This window comes from Pongo pygmaeus, chromosome 9 (genome assembly GCF_028885625.2).
Source record: "Pongo pygmaeus isolate AG05252 chromosome 9, NHGRI_mPonPyg2-v2.0_pri, whole genome shotgun sequence".
NCBI classification, from domain to species: domain Eukaryota; kingdom Metazoa; phylum Chordata; class Mammalia; order Primates; family Hominidae; genus Pongo; species Pongo pygmaeus.
Window position 1 is genome coordinate 105,550,470 of NC_072382.2, and position 23,411 is coordinate 105,573,880.

A 23,411-nucleotide genomic window follows, 5' to 3' on the forward strand; every position below is an offset into this window, starting at 1 on the left:
CCCAAATACTCCATGCACATTTTATCACTGCAATTCTCCCTGCCTTATAATTGTGCACCTTTCTCTCCCTCAGGACTATCATTTTCTTATTCTCCACAGTAAGTCTTCAGACATATTTGTTGAATTTATAAGTGAACGATAGGTGGAGACATTTTTTTAATACCAAGGTTTCACTTCATCAATCTTTAAGTAACACTGCTTTATTTTTGACATACCTTAACTATGCAAGCCATTTTCTAAAATAGCTTGAATAGCTTTTTCCTATTTCGTTTTCCTCATTTTCTTCATCTATCAAAATATTAGTACACCAAAGACCACAGATATATAGAAAAGGTTATATGCATATAAAGAAGCACATTTATCTAAAAATCACTACATTTTTTCTGGTTTTCAAGGATAAAAGTTTACTTGTTGCATGCCCATATAATTAGATACTAGATAAACAGGATACTGAACTTTCCAAGTGTCATTACACAGCATCCCTCTCAAAGCTGGAAATGTGTTTACTCAGCACATCAGGGAGTCATCTGCTCATATGATCAGCAACCAGGGTTTATGAGGAAAATTACAGCAGTAAAGTATTATTTCAAACACTGCTTGTGTCAGGACTAGTCAACATGCAAAACAACATTCTCAAAGTCAGATAACACACAGAGGCAGCAAGTGTGGGTTGCTTAACCACATCTGTGGATACAGAGGATGTTATGGATGAGATTCAGGGGCCTCCCTGCAACTTTATGCACAACTTTGGATATATTTACTTTTCTGTGGAGTGAGTCCACAGCTTTCATATCTCAGGGATAGCAGCACACATGTATGAGCTCTGTGACCACAGTCATGCTCCTAATCTCTGTGTTTTCACTGACTCATTTGTAAAGTTACCTAACCTGTGTTTATTGAATCACTTGTAAAATAACAGGATTAGCATAAACTTTAGATCTCTAAGATGATGTAGCTTTAAATTCTATATTTTCCCTAATCCATGGTTCATGGAGATGCATTCGTGCAAGATTTAGTAGCAAGAGAATATTTACGACATCCAGTCATTGTATTAAACACATCACATACAATGCCTCATATGTGAAATCCTCAAAGTAATCAAAAGACGTTAGATACTATTATTAATCTTATTATTTTTAGTATATTTAACATATTATTATCATCATCAGGACTGTCCCATCAAATTATAATTTCTATAAGGGCAGGAACCTTGTCTGTTTTGTTTATCTTCACTGTCCTATGAACTCTATTAAAGTTCTCATATGTAATGTATTTAGGTTTTAGGAAAACAATTTGATTAACATAACCTTCCCAAAGAGAACACTAGTTCATCAAAATGATCTCTGCAATTGGTGAAATTGTAGAATATTTGTGAAATAGTGAATAAGAACACTTATATAACCCTGCTATAACATCCTGCAACAGCAAGAATCTGTTCTTAAAGAATGTGTGCTTCAACCAGTATACATGGAAATGCCTTCATTTTCTCTGTGGCCTGGGCTTTCCAGCCCAGGACAACAGCATTCACCCAGGGGTTCTGGTACATACATTTGTCCCTCTTGCTCTGCTATCCTCCTGCTTGACCCTGACCACATCCCTGGCTTGCTTTCTGTCCACACAGACAGATCCTAAATGCAGTACATAATGAGAACTTTAATAGAGTTCATGGGACAGTGAAGAATAAAATTTAATATAATCCTGAAGCACAGGAAAATTTGACAAAGGATACGGCTGGGTCTATAAGCAAATGGTAATGGGTGAGGGGAATAAAGGGAAAATTGGGCTCTTCAGGGGTTGGGGAGCAGAAGAGGAACAGACAGGTAAGAAGGAATGGGAGGACACAGAAAGTGAGGTGAAATGAAGTCCCATTATAATATTGTTTGGCTCCTTCTAGTCATGCATGTGTTTCAATGCATTTTTGAACAGACTTTTTATTGAGCACCTTTTATGTGCCATGCACTATGATAAACAAAACATACAAGGTTCCTTCCCCTATAGAAATTATAATTTGGTAGGACAGTCCTGATGATGATAATGATAAATATACTATAGAATAATAATAATAAAAAGATTAATAATAGTATCTAACCCTTTGGATTATCTTTGTTTAGTGTCTTACTGATACTTTTGTAGCATCTCACCTTAGCTAACCCTGTGGTTTTAGCTACCTTATCCCATCTAAGTGCTGAAAGACTTGAGAGATATCCACAATAGGATGGTCTGAGATAAAAAGATAAGAAACCTTCCTCACCTTTGACTGAGAGAGGAGTGACCTACTGGGTTGCTTCCCTCCCTTGTCTTTGCTTCCTTTCAGCAGCCTGAATGCTAAGGCACCAAGAAAATCATCACTACCAAGGGAAAGGTACCTTCTCTTTTCTGTTTTAGGGTCTTAGCAATTGCTCTCCTTTTGCTTAGTGCACTCTTCTTCCATAGCTTTGCATCATTGCCTCCTAATATTTCAGATCTCCATTGAAATTTTACATCCACAGATCATCCTTGACTCCCTAGCTGGAATGGGCTCCATACTAGTCACTCTCCAACACAGTATTTTCTTTTATCTGCCTTTATTGAGGTTTGAATGTCTATGTTTCTATGTATGCATGTACTTCGCTGCTTACATGCTTATGATCTGTTTCCTCCCACTGCTATGAGTGTTCCTGACAGCAGAGGTTCTGCCTGTCTTCCTCACTGCTGTATCTCCAGGGCACTGGACATGCCTTGTCTGGCCTACAGTAGGCATTTATGAAACTATATTGCAGCTCTTGCAGCTCCGAAATCTCCAGTGGGATATATTTGAGGGAAAGAAACTGAGGTAAACAGAATCTGCTGTAGGGATTACTGTCCTCACTCTGATGGTCCTTGGCTATATATATATAGTCCTGGCTGAAGTGCCTACAATACCATGGGTGTTCAGAATGGTCAATGATTTTATCTGGATATGCAAATAAAGGTGACATTTCCACACTTTGTAAAGTGACTGAGTTCCTTTACTCTCTAGCTTTGTTTAAGAATTCAGCTTAGGGCCAGGCACGGTGGTTCACACCTGTAATCCCAGCACTTTGGGAGGCTGAGGCGGGTGGATCAAGAGGTCAGGAGATCGAGATCATCCTGGCTAACACAGTGAAACCCCGTCTCTACTAAAAATACAAAAAATTAGCTGAGTGTGGTGGCGGGCGCTTGTAGTCCCAGCTACTCAGGAGGCTGAGGCAGGAGAATGGCGTGAACCCAGGAGGCGGAGCTTGCATTGAGCCGAGATTGCGCCACTGCACTCCAGCCTGGGCGACAGAGAGAGACTTCATCTCAAAAAAAAAAAAAAAAAAAAAAAATCAGCTTAGGAGGCTGATGCTCACCTTTATTTTGCTGTTGATAATATTGCTTTTGTTTCACCAACTGGTAAATTTTAGGTGAGCATAATTAGAGTCTGCAAAAGTTATTATAATTGATAATCTTATCTTTTTCAACCCCTGGGCTGTTCTCCTCCTCTCTTCCTTCACCTCCTCCCTTCTCCATCTTCTTCCTTTTCTTCTTTTTCTATTTTAAGTAATCATTTTTATATAAAACCATTCTTCATTTGAGTTTTATTCCCAATGGAAATAACGGTATCACTTTAATTAACTACAGAGATATACACAGCTAAGCAACTGATATGATAAAATAGGTTTTTTATTTTAGAAATGTTATAATGGGTATTAGCAAACTTCGATGTATAAAATAAAGTAGATTTTATTAATAAAACAAGAAAGTTTTTGAGTAGCTTTCCAAGCTTTCAAATGACTTGACTTTTTATTTTTGAATTAAAAAAAATGTACCTTACACTAACACAGACACACACGCAAGGGGGCTATTTATATAGGATTGTCTGTTACCTGATATATTAATAATAAGGCCAGTGATAATAATAACAATAATAGCCGCAGACAGTTGAGTAATTAATAAGTTCCAGGCAAAGTGGTTTACAAAAGTTATCTAATTTAATCCTCAAAACAACCTAATGTCGTGCAGCATTATCACCATTTTAAAGATGAGGAAACTGAGCCATTAGTCAGTATGCAGCAGAGCTGAAATTCATACCCTTGTTTGTTCAGTTCTCTGTACACCAGCTACTGGGAGCCTTGTAATTGAACACCTTTCCAATAGTCTACTTAGCAGTCTTCTCAGAAAGATTCCTAACCATCCAACCATTCATTTGTTCTCCAGCAAAGTAGATTTGTGGCAGGAGATCCTAATTTATTTAGATAATCACATCTTGCTACCAAATATTTGACAACATTATCCATTCTGCTTAATTATGCTTTCTGAAGGTATCCATTATCTTTAAAGGGGTAGAATCAGAAAAGAAGGCTGAACAGGAGAGCAAGAAAATGAAATCAGGCAAATTTTATGAATCATATTTTCCCAAGAAAGGGTCATTTCAACAAACACACAACAAACACTGTATAGAATTATGCATAGGAATGAGATACACATCCTAACCTCAACAAGCAGATAAGCATGTATCTGGAGGAGACAGATATATACATAATTTGTGATGGTAAAAGGTAGAATTACTGTCATCATTTATTGAGCACTTAATACATCCTAGGCATTGTGCTAAGTAATTATCATTTTAAAATTTTATACCAATTCTAATTATTACTCCCATTTAAAAGATGTAAAAGCAAAGGATAAGAAAGCTGTTCAATATTGCACCATTCCTAATGGGTGAATCCTGCCTTCGATCTAAGGTATGCTTTATGGTAAGGCACTGGTCCCATATGGCTATGCTGCCATGCCCTGGGAGGGCACTGTGATAGGTGCTAAAAGAAGGTAGAAGGTTGAATTCCACACATCAAACAAAACTGTGATATAAGCATCATTCCCAACCAAAAATAAGTTATCTTCATGTTATCCATTAGTCTCCACAGTTTGCTAGAGTAAAAAACCGACTAAAGATGTACATTGCACTTTTCCAAAACATTATGAGCATGACCCAGTGTAATAGGCTCTTGCAGTCCTGGATACCTACTACTTGCAGCTTCAGGAAATGCCCAGGTATACCTGGAGAGTCACTGAGGCAGGAAGAGCAGAGGTGTTCCATGGGAGGTATGCAGGTAGAGAGGTAGAGATGAAAAGGCAGGTGAACTTGACCTATGACCTATCCTAACAGCTACTCTTCATTTTTCAAGAGCACCTTGACTCCTCGTGTGCTGTTTTTTTTGTTTGTTTGTTTGTTTGTTTGTTTTTAGACAGGGTCTCACTCTCACACAGGCAGGAGTGCAGTGGTGGCATCACCGCTCATTGCAGCCTTGACCTTCTGGGCTCACACAATCCTCCAGCTTCAGCCTCTGGAGTAGGTGAGATTACAGGCATGTGCCATCATGCCTGGTTTTTTTTTTTTTTTTTTTTCACGTTTTGTAGAGACAGGGTCCAACTATGTTGCCCAGGCTGGACTTAAACTTCTGGGCTCAAGGGGTCCTCCTCCCTCGGCCTCCAAAAATGCTGGGATTATAGGCCTTAGCTACCACACCTGGCCACGAACTAATCTTAAGGCTCATATTTTTCTTGCACCTAGTATTCCTTAGAGTAGCGGTTGCAAAATAGCTGACTCTAGCTCCTAAATGTGTTTAGCATTCTAAAATTTATTATTTAAACACACGTGAAGATGGATTGCCATTTTTAATCCCACTGTCTCCCTATTAATTTACACCTGACCTACTTTCAGTTTCAAGCCTGGTCTCTTAAGTTTATAAACCCTGCTTTAAAGCCTCTCCAAGTACAATTTAAACATGAATAAAGTGATCTTCCCAGTACAGTGGTAAACCGTATGTGATCTATCCCTGCTGAGCCAAGAATTAAACAGAAGAGTTTTGTCAAAAAGCCACATGATCTAGAGTCTCTACATACCTGGAGGTTAAGCTCATTCTATCTCTTAAAATTTGTCTGTCAAAACACTTTGGCTTTAGTGGGCCATATTTAAGGCCAGAAGTCTATTAGGAGGCAAAAGAGTCTGTAGCTATTCTCAATGGACACAGACCAACAGACCAGTAGAAAAATACACAAGAATGTTGTAATATCATCATTTCAAAAAAGAAAAAAACACAAAATTGAATATACTGGCGGAGGTAAATAAGCCAGGAGAGTGATGCCAAACAGTTTATATGCAAACTATAGAGGCAGCCCAATATTCCACTTAAAATTGACCAAGAAATGAGTTATGAGACTGCAACATAACCCAAAACACATCAAACAAAAGTATCCATTCTCCCTTAAACCTGTATTCCTACTGCTTTCTACAAAAGTGGTTGTTTTGCCTTAAGGACATTATGTTGTAGTTATGGTGTTTCTAACTGACTTACGGAACATTCAGCTTACTCATAACAAAACATTAGCACTATTAGTGCTTGGTATTTTAAGGCAAAAAATAATTGTTCTCTAAGCCTATCCATCACCGTTCTCATATGCCAAGCCTGCTCCGTCCATGAACAATTGAGAACAGATGCATCACTGAACACATTAAAAGGCAAATAAATGTAGAAACCAAAGGTTCACACTTCAATTTTAATGCTCAGCAGAACTGCATGAGTTTGCAATAATGTAAATCATGCTTGATGGGTTATTTTCAAATTAAAACTGGAACCAGTGTTACCGCATGTTATTTTTTCATTTACAATATTCTGATGTAGAATTCACTTAGTGTTTAATAATTCACCATAATGCAAAGAAAACCAATTAGATTTTTTAAAAAGCAAGTTTTTTTTTCTTTTCTAAAACTTTACTTCTTAAGATAAAAAATAAAAAAATAAATTGATGCCATTTATAGTACTGTGTTCTATTTTGGCATTCACACTTGGAAAAGGGACAGAGACAAATCTAAAGCAAGCGAAAATTGATCCTAAAAGGCAATATACTACAAACAACTGAAGGATTCTGGGATATTTATGTTAATGTATAGGCAAAATTATCCAAATGTCTCTGTGGACCTAACGTACAGCACTCAGTTATTGTGTCTTTTTATGCATCACTCTCAGTTGTTGCTGTTCTTTTTTTTTTTTTTTTTGAGACAGGGTCTTGCTTTGTTACCCAGGCTAGATTGCAGTGGTGTAGTCATGGTTCACTGTAGCTTCAAACTCCTGGGCTCAACAATTCTCCTGCCTCAGCCTCCCCAGTAGCTAAGACTGTAAGCACACACCACTAAACTAAGCAAATTTTTAAATTTTTTTTTGTAGAGATAGGGTCTTGCTTTGTTGCCTAAGCTGGTCTCGAGTTCCTGGCTTCAAGAGATCCTCCCACCTCAGCTTCCCAAAGTGTAGGGATTACAGGCATGAGCCACCACACCTGGCCTGTTGCTGCTTTTTAGTTTTTGGCATCTCTACCCGACTTTAAGCTCCAGACGGTTCAAGGACCCTGTCTGTCCTGCTTACCTGTGTATCTACTACATCTACCAGAGTGCCTGACAAAGCACAGGAACTTACTATTGTTTTATTAATGTATGAATGAGTAAAGAAGATTGTGTGTGACCCATGACTGTGTGTGACCCAACGACTAAAATTAACTACAATGTAGATTTTGGCTCATTATAAGGTTGAACGTTTTCTATCAGTCAGAACCATTTACTGTTGAGAATGGCTGCTGAGGTGTTTAAGTAGAGAAAAGACTACAAATAAGCATGAGTGTGGCAAACAAGATTCATATTCTTGGGTCTTCTATTAGACCTTTTGATTTTGCAGATGCTTATGAGCCCTGAGGCTCTATGATTATAACACAGACCCTCTCCAAATCTGGGTCATAATTGAAATTATAATCATCAGGACTTTTTTCTGTGATAGAATTTATATACAAATTTTCAAACCAAGAGAGGAAATTATTTTCTTTAGCTTTAATTCTGAAAACCTGTTTAACTCTCACACACCTTCTATTTGGCTGTATGTTTACCTTGCCTCAGTTGAATCAAAGGCAATTTAGTATCGGCTTTACCTTAAAGATTTCCCTTTTTCTATTTACTATGCTCTCTTTCAAAATGCATGGCACAAAAGTTGACTTAATAGATCCAAAATGGTATTTCTTACTAAGAAGGATTTTAACATTTTGACCATAAGGTAGGAACAAACCATGTTATAAGGAACTAATAAAGTTCACTCACCCTCACTGAATTTGATCATAGAAAATTGATCTCTACACTTCATGAAACCAGTGTCTGCTTTTAATCATAAAGTGGTTAAGTACTCACCAGCAAAGAATAATAAATCTTGAATCCAGGTTTAGCCACAAAGTAGTCATCGGACTTGAATGTGATTTTAATTTGGTTCGTTCTTGATTTTATCCTTGGAGGAACTTCCTTGTGTCCACACCATCGTCCTCTAATAATGGTACTGGTTTCGGATATATCTTCAACTTCCACAAAATCATACCTAGAATCAATCGGACATAATGAACATGTTTTGATTAAAGTAGATTTTGAAATTCATACTTTCACTGAGAAATTAAAACTAGCATATGTGATTTGTCATGACCACAATCTGAAATGAAAATTATAATGTACAGAAATGTTAAAAGGAAAACTGGTTTTTGGATTAGGTTTGCAAATTCAAGCTTCTGAGAAAACCTTTACATACATTTAGTCATGACTATTCCTAAATCTTCAATAATCAAAATGGGTCACTTTCTGAGCATCTGGTTTTAGAAAGTTTTCTTGGAAAAACTAATATCTGTAATTGTTGGCATTATTTTAGGAGATGTAACTCTAGTTATAGGCCCAAATATTAACTATATAAAGTTTTTAAAACAAATACCCACTCTGAATTAACTTATCGAATTCGGTGCTTTCTTGAGAAAGTAAATGATCTATATCTATATAGCTTACAAAATCAGTAATGCCATCACAGAAAATAAATGAATACACACATGACTTGCTATATTCTCTTTTTGGAAACGATCTTTTGAAATGATCACGTCATAAAATATGAAACTTATCATGAAGGAAAGCATGTAACTTTAAGGAGAGATGCGTGCTAACCAATACTGGAAAAATCTGAGTTGGTTAAACCAGGGTGTGAATGAGCTTAAGACCATAGTTCACCTCCGGCATTGGTCAGAGAAACTAGAATCCTGGGATTGAAGAGGACAGCAAAAGCCGCTTTAGTTATCCTTGTGGGCATTTGGTCTTCAAAGCACCTCCAGAGTGTTCCATCATTCTATCACATAGTAGGAGATCCTCAGTAACATAGTTTATATCTTCTAGGGAGCACTTATTCTATTTTCAGCCCCCCAAGATGTTGGAACATTCTACTTGATAAGCTGAACTATTTCTTTCAGTTTGGGTCATCAGTATCTCGCTCCTACAATCTACTTTTCCATAGTGACTTCAGATGCTGAGGTCACAGGCAAATGATGGGCATTCAGGGTGAACAGTGGCAGAAGTCTCACATCCATATTATAGTTTTCTGTTACAATCATCAGAAAGAATCATCATAAGAAACACTATTTCTGAATACATAGAGAAACCAATATGGCCTTCCTGGTCTTACCCATGCACCTCAGAGCTCTACTGGATTGGGCAAGGTAATCTAAAAAGAAAGTAAAAAATAATGATATTGTGACTAAATTTCTCTAACAGTGATTTACAAGGCCCTTATGTCCATTGCCTCAGTTTCCTTATGGATAAAATAAGAAGGTTTATATAATTTTACCAGCTCCATATCTCTTGGGTGCTGTGTAAATTAATTACTTAATGTTTATATGGTGCTTGGAAGGTAAAAAGCACTAACAAAGTATCATTATGCAAGCAATAAAATATTACAATGTAAACATCAAGGAGGCTTTGGAACAGATGGTAGGAAATCAATTCCATCTCATTTTGTACACAATACATGTAAAACATATTTACTGCACAAAGCATGACTATAATTGAAACTTTTAATAACACCATAGGTCACTTTTGTTTAAAGAACACATCAGTGTAACTTTAACTCTGAACCTGAAGTCAAGAGAGGGCTGTTTTATCTCTTAGGGAGGGTTCTGAGACAAGTCTCTGGTCTGTCTCTTTCCCGTCTTTCTCTCCTCTTTTCTACCTGCTATCCTTCTACTTCCTTCCATAAATTTTGAGGAGCAACTAGATTTGATTAATGGTTCAGAAAGGAAACCATCCTCACTGTTCCTCTCTTATTTTCAAGGCCAGGATGTCAAAAGGGCTCACTGCTAGGATCAAAACTCCAGCTCAGTGGTGGAGACCTGGCTTCCCTTCTGTGATATTGTGATAATAAGAAATACATATATTTGGTCTTTGTTCCTGGCACAGGCTCCTAAAACTCTTGGAATTTCCGAGTGCTGGGGTTAGAGGAGCATCTTTTGTTATCCATAATAAGCCCCCTTCCAACCATACCGGAATTTATCCTGATGAATAAATTCATTGCCTTTTGGAAGTATCTGTTGGAAGGCCCCTAGATAGCTTCAGAATGGAGGCTTGTCACCAGAAAGAACAAGACATGATTAGAGAGTTGTAACTTTTGCCTCCACCGTTAGACCTCTGGGGAGGGAGAGGGCCTGGAGATGGAGTTCAATCACCAATGATTTAATTAATCATGCCTTCACAATGAGACTTCCATCAATACCCTTCTAGGCTGATGAATACATCCAGGTGTTTGGAAGGTTGCAAACCCAGAGAAGGCACTCTTTCCATACGTCTTGCCTATGTATCTCTTTCATTTGGCTGTTCCTGAGTTGCATCCTCTATAATAAATTGGTAATAGCAAGGAAACTGTTTCCTTGAGTTTTGTGAGCTGTTCTAGCAAATTATTCAACCCAAGTTGAGGGTTTTGGATCCCCTATTTATAGCTGGTTGATCAGAAGTAGGAGAGGCTTGGAAGCTGCAACTGACATAGAACATGGAGGCAGTCTCATGGGACTGAGCCTTAACTGTGGGATCTGACACTGATTCCAGGTAGTGTCTGAACTGAATAGAATAGGACAATACAAGCTAGTGTTGGAGAATTAACTGCTGTGGGAAAAAACCCTCACCTCAAAGATTTGGTATTGGAAGTGTTCTATGGGCAGAAACAGATCATGGTACCCTCCATGTCATCACCTTTAATAATCTTTTAATAGCGTTTTTTTTCCCCATGATTTTTGAGGCACAGAATATGAGTTCTTTTTTTTTCAAGGTTGAGAAGATGCAAGATCAGCATTAGTTTATTCTCTTTGTAAATATTAACTGGCTCTGCCTTAATGTATTCATCTCTGCTTTCTGGCATACATTACCCTCTATGGTCCTAGAAAGTAGTAGTCAGTGCTGTTATTCTCAGCAAAATAGCAACACAATAAAAGCTGTCAGCATAATAAACATGCAACAGAGGACAACCAAATTTGAGGCACCTCTTTATATTATTCAAAGGAAAATAAACCTGCTGAAAGGATTTAGCAGTTCAGTAGTTCATTGGCAATGCAGAACAAGTGTGTGCAGTAAAGTACAAAAAAGAAAAAAAAGTCTTCCTCAAGTCTTATACATGCTAATTAAGTGAGTAAAATGCTGTGAGCGGACATTCAAAGAACAGTCCAGGCTTTCTTTGATAAATATGCTAAGAAGGGAGAAGATTATCAGACGCAGCTTTCATCTTCTACTTGTGACCCAGAAACTGCAAGAAACAGACCCTTCTGAGGAGCACAAGGAATCTGGGGTGGACTTTCTCTTCCTTCCCACCCGTATCTGAGGCCTTAACACTATGAATTCGGGGTCAGGCCCTGATAGGTTCCCCAACTATCATCTCCCAGTGCTGGCGTAATTCATTATGGGGAGGAAGGCCTGGGTCAGCCAGAGCCGGGCAGGGGTTTATGCTCCCTAACCCCATGGCAGGCTTTGACCAGAGTCACATGACGCAGCTGCCGGTAACCTGGGATGCTGGATTCCTGTGCATAAATGCACAGTGTATGTGCCTGGAAAAGTAGAGGACCTCGGATTTCAACCTTCTTTGGAGGTCGCACAGTACTGACAGTTGCACAGGTGAGTTTCTGTGAGTCCTGCCAGGTTATTCGGCCCTCTGCTTCAGCAGTCTATGCTATCTTGTCTGTTAGGGTTGACATAAAGGCTTTTTGAAAAAGAAGTGACACATGTTGGGTCCATTTAAAAGGCTCAAAAGGAACGTTTGATGCAATGCTTTAAATTCATCTTTTTCTTTTTTCACCTTGAAATAGTACCCTAAACATTTTTTTCCCAACTTACCTACAGATATCATTTTCTGCTTCCTCTAATCCAAACTGATTGTCAAACACTAGCTGTATCCGTGTATTCTCCTGGGAGTGAAGCCGCCATGTCAGGAGCAGGTTCCTGGGGTAGCTGTTCGGGAATCTAGGACTCTGCACGTAGCCGTTTCCTCTCACCTGGATGGTCTCATCTCTTCGGTACAAGTCTGTGAGGTGATTGCTCTCTGTTAGTAGTCACAACTTGTAGAAATTAGTATGTTGCTCCAATTATAGGAAAGTAAAAAAAAGAGAACAGTTTACAACACATCATATTTCAAAACACTTCTTTATTTTGCTTAAAAACATTAAGTCTAAATGCAAATTAACAAACTTTTTTTCTTACACTGATGGCGTAGCAATCTATGTCCAGTGACTAGAATCTGAGATACTCAATAAAGACTGCTGAGTGAATGAATGAGTGAAAAACAAAAGAAAAGACTCTAGTGATGTTTAATGACCCTTTATTTTGTATTCAATTGACATTTTCTGATGGGTAACCTTCTGGTTAAACAAACAACACATCTTTCTTCTAGTATCCCCCACCTCCCTAAATTCTTCACAAATCCACCCTTGATGTCTAACTTTGTACTTTGGGTGCTCTCTTAATATCATTCTTGACAAGCAAAGACTAACAACAATCTCAGAACTCCAGTTCATTTAGTATGGATTAGAATCAGCAAATAATTTCATCTATCCTTCTACCACGAAAAATCATAATTTTGTGTCTTGGGTTTTCTATGACTTAAAATAGGTCCAATTCTTACTGTATTTTCTCTGTGCTGTTAGGCAGATAAAAAGAATTTATCTGGTTTTTGTCCTGGGTTCTTGGAAGAGAGTTTCCAAACCCTTGGAATTTCTCACGTCATAGAAATATTTTTTTTATTCATGATACGGCCTCCGGGACCACGTCTGCATTTATGCTAATGAAGTGACTTACTGTGGGCCCACAGATAGCTTCAGGATGGGGGTTGGCCATGACAGATAGACCAACCATGTGATTAAGGGTTAGGGCTTGGAGCCATTGTGACATTCAACCTGATCTCTCTCCCAACCTCCAGGGATGAAAGACGGATTGAAGATTGAGGCCACTCATGTTGATAATGATTCCATCAATCATGACTGCATAACAAAACTCCAGTGAAAACTGTAGACACCAAGACTTGGGTGAGTTTCCCAGGTGGGGATACACATTGATGTACCAGGAGGCTGATGTGTCCCGAGGACACAGAAGCTTCATGCTTGAGACCCTCTCAGACCTTACCCTATGTGCTTCTTTATTTAGCTGGTCCTAATTTATATCCTTTATAGGAGGACTTTAATTGTAAGTATAGTGCTTTTCTGAGTTCTGTGAGTTGTTCTAGCAAATATCAAACCTGGGGGTTTATAGGGACTCCCAAATTTATAACCAATTGGTCAGAAGTAAAAGTGAGCTGGGGTCCTCCAAACTTGCAGCTGATGTCTGAAGTGAGTACCATATTGTGGTGCTTGTAATTTTAACCTGTGAAATTTGACCTAACTCTGGGTAGTTTTCATCAGAATTGCATCATACAGTGGATCCCCTTTTCATCTCTCTCAATATTCAGAGTTCGTTGCATTTCGAATTTTGGCTTTTTAGGCCCCACCATAAACAGACCTCCAGCCATAGTCTATTTATGTTATCCTGCAGAGAGTTTACTTTGAGGACTATAATTCAGTGAGCCTGGTCAGGGAAGCTATGCTTGCTGGTGGAAACCACTGTAAGGTAGGGTTTCTGAGGGTGGCTGTTACAGCTTCCAAAAATAAGACAAAGAGGATAAGAATTGGCATGTGAAGTACAAAAGCCTCTTTTGCAAGTGATTTTGCATATGGGAATTTAAACTTTTTTTGGACTCATTTAATGTTAATGTGTTGCAGCTTGTTCAGCTAGACTTTGTGTGGGAGAGAGAGTCATAGGAAAAGCAACGGGTAGTTGAGGGATGTCCCCACTCCCTGCCTCCAGATGAAGGCAGTGGCCTGCAGTCATGGCAGCACTTCCAACAAGCACAGCAAGCAGATAACTTCCTAGGAGCCAAAAATCATTTCTGCTTATTGAGTCTTTTCTCTTCCCTTGATCTTATGCTTAAAGTTCAGCTGTGAAAAGTGGTGTCTGCTCATTTTGTCATAAGGGGCTTTTAGGCAATGGGTCTTGATATGGTTTGGCTCTGTGTCCCCACCCAAATCTCATCTCTAATTGTAATCCTCACATGTCAGGGGAGGGACCCGGTGGTTCCCATGCTGTTCTCATGATAATGAGTGAGTTCTCATGAAATCTGATGGCTTAAAAGTATGGTGGTCCCCAGCAACCCCTGCCTCCTGCTGCCATGTAAAAGGTGCCTTGCTTCCCCTTCACCTTCTGCTACGACTGTAAGTTTCCCAAGGGCTCCTATGCCATATGGAACTGTGAGTCAATTAAACCTCTGTTCTTAATAAATTACCCAGTCTCAGGTAGTTCTTTATAACAGTGGGAAAAATGACTAACACAGGTCTGAACACTGTTTTCTAGGTTGACTGATTTGAGCTATTAGTCAGTTAACAATTATGTATTAAGCACAGATTAACCATATTGTATTATAGTATTTTCAAGATTTCTATCACTTGAGTATTACCCTCACAATTTTTGCCACATTTTTGTACCTCTAGCACTATTAATTATTTAATTTATTAATTTCTCTCTAAATAATATTTTAATCAAAATCTAATTTATTCTAAAATAAAACTTTATGCCAATAATGTAAATGGCAAGCAGCCATCATTTGCCATGAATAGAAGGTAACCATGAGTCTAAATATATTACTATTAAATTTTAAAATATCTATCTCAGGTATTCAGATTCCTCATTTGTATAAGTGAATTGAGCAGCACGTTTTCTCTTTGGTCTCTTTCATGGGTATTATATATATACAGTTTCAGATGCTATGTTAGATTTGGATATAATTTAAAAATGTTTAAAGAATGGTTCTTGTCTTCGTACACTTGGAAAAAAATGTTGATGCATACTGCACAAATGTAAACAGGAAAAAGGGAATATTAAGTGCTGAGTGTAAATGCTGTGGTTGCTCAAAGGCCAGGTGAGCAGCAAGGACTAATGTGGAGAATGTGTTCATATGATCCTTGCAAGAGGCCTGCCCAGAACAGAGCCCAAGTGAAACATAAGAGGCTAGAAGCTTTAAAGGAACTATGGAAATATTTGAAAGCCAGGCAGAAACATCTCCACTTGATATGGGTACAAACAGAACAGCCCTGGTGTGGGTGAATAGTTTGTTAAAAGGAAGATTAGCCTGTTGGTGTTACAATAGACAAACTGGAGGGAAAATGCCTGGAGCATCAAGGTCTCCTAGGAACTAGAGGCGAGGGTAACAAGGTCTTATTCTGGAAGGGCAGGTGGCAGTGATGCCACTTTGGGGGAAAAATAGAAAGGAATGTAAACGTATTGGTCAGAGGTAGCAGCAGCATGCTAAGCCTAGAGCCTGGGCTCAGTGTGGTATTATTGATACTCAAGGATGCTGCCAGGGGAAACATTTTTAGAGGAATGTAAGTTTGGTTTTGAAGTGGTGATGAGTAATTCAAGTGGAAACTTAGCAGGCTTTGGGGTTACAGAGCTAGCTGAGAGAACAGATTAGACACAAGGCCTCAGCTTAGAGAGGGGAGAGGAGGCCTTGGGAATCAGTGATCCCTCTCAAGAAGTGTCCTGAGAAGGGAAGGTGAAGCTTGGTGCTGGCAGACATGCCCTGGGAGTGGCAGATGACAGAAGGAGTGCCCACCTGGAGCAATGGCTGGGAAGGAAGCTGTGTGTAAGTCAGGCTGCCCAGAAAAGGGACAATTTCAAGGACTGAGTGGTCAATAAAGTCACATGCAAAATGAGACCAGGGGACAACAGACGGAGAAAAGACCACAGAACTTGGTAATAACAAAGTCAATTATATCCTTTCAAAGTACACTTTTAGAAATTTTCTAAGTATAAAAGGGGACTCTTTTTTTCTAAAACATCATTAAAATCTACACTATCTTAAAGGTATTAACTCTGGTTATAAATGAATGCCAATTACATTTTTATGAACCTGTAGAAGGGGTGGGGAGAGGGGCTTTCCTTCTTATGTAGTTTGATTAAGACAGTACAGTCAGCCCTCCATATCCATGGGTTCCACATTCATGGATTCATAAACATCAAATTGAAAATATTTATTAAAAACAGGATGCTTGTGTCTGTGCTGAACACATACAGACTTTTTTTCTTGGCATTATTCCCTAAACAATACAGTATAACAACTGTTTACATAGCATTTATACTGTTTCTAGAGGTGATTTCAAAATATAGAAGAGGATGTGCATAGATTATATGCAAACAGTACATCATTTTATATAATGGGTTTTGGTATCCTTGTGGTATGTGGAGCGGGAAGGGGTTTTGGAATCAATCCCTCATTAACACTGAGGGATGACTATATTCATTTTCAATTTCACAAATTTGTCAGAGACCTATGCTGCAGTATTTTGAACTATAGGGGAAAAATAACAATATTTCAGATTTATTTTTCCTTAAAAAATTCTGCCAAAAAATATACCTGAACAAACAAAATATGAACAACAGCAAACACTGCTAATTATGCTTATTTTGTGCCTGGCATTGTTCTAAGCAATTTGCATACTTCATTTGTAGGGTCTAATCACTTTATATAGATGATCTCTTGTGTATGCATGTCCATATATATTTATAACGACTTTGAGATAGGTATTATTACCACCTTTTTTTTTTTTTTTTTGAGATGGTGTCTCATTATGTCACCCAGGCTGGAGTGCAGTGGTGTGATCTTGGCACACTGCAACCTCTGCCTCCCGGGTTCAAGCAAGTCTCCTGCCTCAGCCTCCCGAATAGCTGGGATTATAGGCACGAACCACCATACCCCCTAATTTTTGTATTTTCAATAGAGACAGGGTTTCACCACGTTGGCTACGCTGGTCTTGAACGCCCGACCTCAAGTGATCTGCCCGACTTGGCCTCCCAAAGTACTGGGATTACAGGCATGAGCCACTGTGCCCAAGTCATTACCACCATTTGACAGATGAAGATTCTGGGGAAGAGAGAGGTCTAGTATCTTGCTCAAGGTCACAGAGCTAGTGAAAGGTAGAGTTAGAATACAAACCAGGCTATCTGATTCCAGAGTAGATGCTTCTAACCACTGTAACTATAGAAAGTGTTCTTCCTTTTTAGTCTGAAATCTGCTTGAGGCAATTTTAGATTCTTTGCTATCTGTTATCCACTTCTAAGTCACACTGTTTACATATAATTTAACTTCATGCCAACTCAGGGCTATTCTTAGCAGAAGAGTTATAATGAATTACAGATACAAAGAACAACCTCTCAGGTTAAACCTGAGATAAGTACCCAAGTATTATACACAAAGTCACATTCCTAAACAAAGGCATTTACTTTGGTGTTGCAATAACAGCTAACATTTCTGGAGCAATTACTATTGCCAGGTACTCCAATAAGTGGTTTAAAGCCATTACTTCATTTAATCCTCACAACAACCCTATGCCATTGGTATTATCCCCACTTTACAAAGGGAGTTCTGAAAATTTAAGAAACTTGTGGCCTCAGGCACAAAGCTTGTGGTGGAATCAAGATGTGACCTTAGGCAGTCTACTACTTTCAGAGCACACATGTTTAACCAGAGCACTGTACTAGCTGTTAAACTACACAAATAGGAAAACAATCACTTTTCACAGAGAGGAAATAATTTTTATGTATGTTTATATAACAACAACATAGTTTTATTTTGCATTTTAATACAGAAAGAGGTTCACATCCTCATAAACTCTGAGCTATGCATTTGACTTTTAAAAAGCCAATTAAAATTTTTAAAAAGCCAAAATGTTATATAATTGTCTATTTTATTCCCAATTGTTCAGCAAACTCAGCTCACCCAACCAAGTATCCCAGGAGCTCATGAAAGTCACTGTAGGCACTATTACTTATCCCTGAAATCCATCTAGACCAATGGTTTGCTACATGTGGTCCCCAGAGCATCATTATTAACATCACCTAGGAGTCTGTTAGGAATGCAAATTCTCAAGTCCTACTCCAGACCTACAGAAGCAGAAATGCTGGGCATGGAGCCAAGCACTATACATATTAATAAGCCTCCAAGGTGATTCTGATGCACCCTAAGGTTTGAGAACCACTGACCATATCATGATTTCTATTTTGCTTCTTATTCCTGACTTTCCTGCCACCTCTTTGCTTTCACTCTGTAACTCTAGTCTGGTTTTTCATTTTGTGTCCTTGACTGACAACCTGTTGATATGGACAGGAGACAGAGAAATACTGGGTAGAAGAAGGTAGTTCCCCGGCAAAGGCCCCACCCTCAAGCCTGGAAATCCACAGCCCTAAATGGGAACAGGCATTCCTGTTTTTGTTCCCAAAAGTTGCCTTTGGGTCTGCCATGCCACCCTATCCTGTACCCATAATAACTCCAGACCCCAGGCTCCAGAAGCAGATGAGGAGGAGATGAACAGAAGTGCAGGAAGAATGGCCGAACAGCGTGGCCGAGAGAAGAGAAGGAGCATCTGAATATCAAGAGGAGTTCAGCTGGGGATGGCTAGAGAGGAGACCTGCTGCTGGACAGCCAAACCCCAGGGAAGAGCATATTCCCACTCCATCCCCCTTCCAGCTCCCTATCCATCCTGGTGAGAGCCACCTCCACCATTCAATAAAACCCCCACATTCATTCTTCAACTCCATATGGAATCTAATTCTTCCTGGATGCCAGACAAGGACCCGGGTACCAAGAGGGCATGGAGCTGGTTAATACTTCAGCTGTCTGTGGACAGCAAGGCTAAAAGAGCACACTGTATCACGTGCACATTTGGGCTTTGGGAGTTGCAGATACCCACTCCTGGACGTTGATGTGGGAGTGGACCCCAGGGGTCTCATCTGCGTGCTCCCCCTCCTGTAAGGGGTTTGAGCGTGCATGACAGCTAAACAAGAGGAGCCACATGCCTGTTACAAGTTTTATGCGGGGGATCAGGGAAATATCCCGTTTCACTGTCTCGGGCTCACTTTTCTATTTCTAACCTTGGAACCTCCTCTAGGATGTCATTTCCAGCATACAATGACTAGAACAAGAGGCTACACACCTTGGTGTCTTTGACTGCCTTTGACAGTCTCACCCCTTATCCAGCTTTCCCCATTCATGAAGAAGTCATCCCTGGCCCCAATAAATGTATGTGATAATCCATCATCATATATAATAATGCTTGGAGAAATGAAACTATGAAACTTTCCATATTAAAATATGGAAATGAAAATATGGAAATGAAACTTTCCATATTAAAACTCCCATCTCCCTGGGACAGAGCACCTGAGGGAAGGGGTGGCTGTGGGTGCAGCTTCAGCAGACTTAAACGTTCATGCCTGCCAGCTCTAAGAGAGCAGCAGATCTCCCAGCATAGTGCTCGAGCTCTGATAAAAATTAGCAAGGAGAAATGAAACTATGAATAATGGTAATGTGTTTTTCTTCTCATATCATAATATTATACATGACAACATAAGATGCAAAAGGAAAATAGTTGTTGAAGTAAAAATTAGAATATTTGATCAAACAATGATATAGCTGCAGGCTGTGCCATCTCACACAAACTCAGTGGAACATGACAGACATGCCCTTTTTCTCTTGTTCCCATAAGACAGCCAGGAACCAATAGCATGACTGATAGTGACAAACCCTTTTCAGCTACAAGCCAAAAGCAATCAAGAATCAGGAAATTCCAAACTTACAAAAAGATTTTTTTAACAAAATATCATTAATAAAGGTGCTGTTTCATGATCCTATAATATGTCATAGCAATAATGTTTGCCCAGAATGTAGTTGAATGATATATAAACTATATAGTCCCACTTCTGTTGCTAAACAACCACAGTAACCTAAATTTGTATGGGATGCAGTATAGTTTATAAACACCCATTTTGCAAGTCCATCATAGAAATAAGTTGACAAAATGGGAAGCAAATATTATACTTTCATTCTGTTTTTTATAATAATTGTTTTGTTGTTACTTTAACAGGTAACAAAAGCAACAGAGAGAAGTGATTTATTGCAAGCCCAAAGAATGGAAGCTTTCCATATTTAAGAGCTGAGTCTTAAAGTCAGCTCTACCTCTTTCAAGTCCTAGTAACTCTTCCCCCATATTACAAACAGCAGCATTATTCACACCATGTCATCCCTCTGGCTTCTGTTTCCCAACCTAATACATTAGGGGGCTGAAAAATGTGGCAGATTCCTTTCAGGTCCAAAATGACATGACACCTCAATAGTTTTCTTCCAAGGGGACAGAAATGCCAGTGGTTGGACTATGGGTAATAGATAAGACTAAACAATGCTCGGAAAATAAAATCTCAAATCTCAAATCTTCAATGGATAAGTGGTTAAACACTTTTGCTAACTATATGTAACATTCTATTATATTAGTATTATATAGAATAGATATTATATATATTTGTATGCCATCATCTGAAATAAGAATACAAATGGGTAACACAAGTTGTTCAGACACATATTGTTTGGGAAAATCTCTATTTCCCTTCAACTAGAAAAGTGTCCCAGGTACATAATTATCCACTTAGCACATTAATTTGTGTTGAAAACATTATGAAGGAATTAAAATAAATGTTTTAATGTAGAAACAATGTATTCTATCTTTTGCTCCCTTTAAAACTAAGTAAAGACTCCTTTCTGAGTCTATCTAGGTATAAGAGATAAAAACTGAAGATACTCAAAGGTGCTGTAAAATTTCTTTAAAGTTTCAAAGGAAATAAAAAAAAATCATATTGGAGAAAATTAAACTCCTGAGGCAAAGGACTATGTCTTGTTAATCAATGTAACCCCAGTATATTGCCAGTCTGGGCATATGAGACACTCAAAATATATTTTTAAAAAACATACATGGATGGTTACTACAAATAATGCATATTATATATGCATATTATAATAATAATGCAAATTATTAATACAAACCTGAAAGACATTTAAAGATAACAAATAAAAGGCAATTTTATCAGAAATAAAATTGTAAAATGCCCCAAATATTTCACTTCTAAGAAATTCATATTAATGTAGCCAGGGGCCCTACATTTGTGAGAATACATTTAGCATGAACATTAAGGGATTATTTTTGGAAGAGACGCATTTAAATGATCCTGCTTACCATCTGGTTTAGATATTAATTCTGAAATGACTACTTACTCTGTCCTATTTCCATTTCACAACCTACCAGCAGCACCAGAGCCAGGCCCTACCACACTTTAAGAAGTTGTGACTCTGAAAGAAAAGAAGAAAAATGCTGGAACAAAAGTAAAAGAGTTTGCTGTTATATATGGGGGCTGCTCTTGGATTTATTAAGCAATATACAAAATCGGTGGCTGACTAGATTCCATAGGTTCTCATCCTATGCAACCATTTAATTTAGAGTGGCAAGCTCAGCAAAATGAATCAAAATCAGTCCTGTGTCTTGCAAATGCACTATTATTATTATTATTATTATTATTACTACTACTACTCAATCGCCTCAGGTAATTTCTGCACTCTTCCTCAAAGAATCAAAACATAGTAAAGTGTCCCAGGATGCAAAACAGTACCTTAATTGATGAGACAATGTGTGGTGTTTTGTCGAAGCAGCAAAAAAGAAATGAAAGAGATGGAGGATAGAAAAGAGATTAGGGCAGGAAGTCCTAATTTAAAAGTGAATAGGTCAATTTCTACAACAAACCCTAAAATATGCAACTTGGATTAAATTGAATTTAATTACATAATTTTCCATAAATTATCTCCTAACTTAAAAAGTACAGGGTTGGAGTCTCACCATATGAACTGATAAAGGTGAAAATTAGACTCTAACAATGTTAGTTTAAAAATCAGCACGGAAGCTTTTTCAGCTTTTTCCCCCTAGTGTTTGCTAACGCACTGAAGCTTGCAATCAATGAGCTGAAGTCCTCCTGGGACTATTAATAGGACGGTCTTCATTAAGGAATTTTTGGTTAACACATGTTCCTAGTGAGAATTAGTCTTCCAATAGCTCACATTAGCTTTCCAAAAACAACATCCACCTGTGTTCAGTCTATGGCCTGCCATTAAGAAACTCAGGAGCAAAGCTGATTAAACATCAGACATTTATTTAGAATTCTCCAGCAGAGATTTTTCTAAGATCTCAGTAGTAATACAAAACTTTTCTGTTTATAAAGATTTGGGGAAGGAGATGGTTGTTTGCCAGTTACATATCTTTTTTTTTTTTTTTTTTTTTAAACATTACAGCTCTTTTTGGCACAAACCAAGATGTTAATGTTATATAAACAGCCATGCTCACAGTAACAATTTGGAGACAATGTTTTTTGTAGAGTAATCACTTGATTATTCCCTGAGCTCAAAATTATTCTTCTTCAAGAATCTGAGTCCACCACAAAAGAATAAACGAAAAAGTACCATAAAGTCCTCTTGAATACTTGCCAGAAACACTCAACAGGAGTGTAATAATGCCCAAAGTATTATATTGATAATTATTATTCTTCACCTCACTAGAACTTTTAATGTACAAAAATTTGTTTTGTTATTGTACATTAGTGAGCGATTATATTCTTTCCTTCAAAACAGCTTGTATTTTATAGGTAATTACAGAAATGATGGTAAAATATTAAAATGGAAATAATTTAACTTTCTGAAATGACTTTTGGTCTAATTTTTAGAATATTTGAATCTGGATAAAGATTGACCCAAAATAGCCATGCTAGATTTTATCACATGCATATTAATTAATTCTCTGATAATTCTCTTTTCTTCTACGGTAGTTTGTGTTGCGATATTGCCACTTACATGTAAAGAATGTGAAAGAAATGAAATAATAAAATTCAGAACTGTGAGGGTGAAGGGAAATGTTGAATGGCATGGTAGAAAGTATTACAGTATCTAAAGCTCCTGAATAGAGAGATCCTTTCTATAATACTAACTTAACACCCAGAAAATAATAAGACAACCACAATGACAAAAATATCTGCTTTAACCACTGCCAACATAGCTCAGAGACACAGAAAGATAAGAGGGAAAATAGAAAAGTCATACCCAGGAGTAACAAGATTTAGCATTTTTTCTAGAGAACATTTGTTATAGAAAAACCAACATTTTTATAAATATTAT

General features: G+C 38.1%; 1 protein-coding gene across 2 annotated transcripts in view; it reads right to left on the bottom strand.

Moving 5' to 3' along the window:
• The window catches only part of PDGFD (platelet derived growth factor D), a 257,912-nt gene that overhangs the window by 76,678 nt on the left and 157,823 nt on the right, over positions 1-23,411 (bottom strand). The window contains exons 2-3 of one of the 2 annotated variants that reach the window (XM_054437607.2): positions 12,191-12,395; positions 8,207-8,387 (exon numbers count right to left, since the gene is read on the bottom strand). In XM_054437607.2, the coding sequence (XP_054293582.1) occupies positions 8,207-8,387; positions 12,191-12,395 (386 nt within the window). The remainder of the gene's footprint in view (positions 1-8,206; positions 8,388-12,190; positions 12,396-23,411) is intronic. The other variant, XM_054437608.2, reaches the window with a different exon arrangement.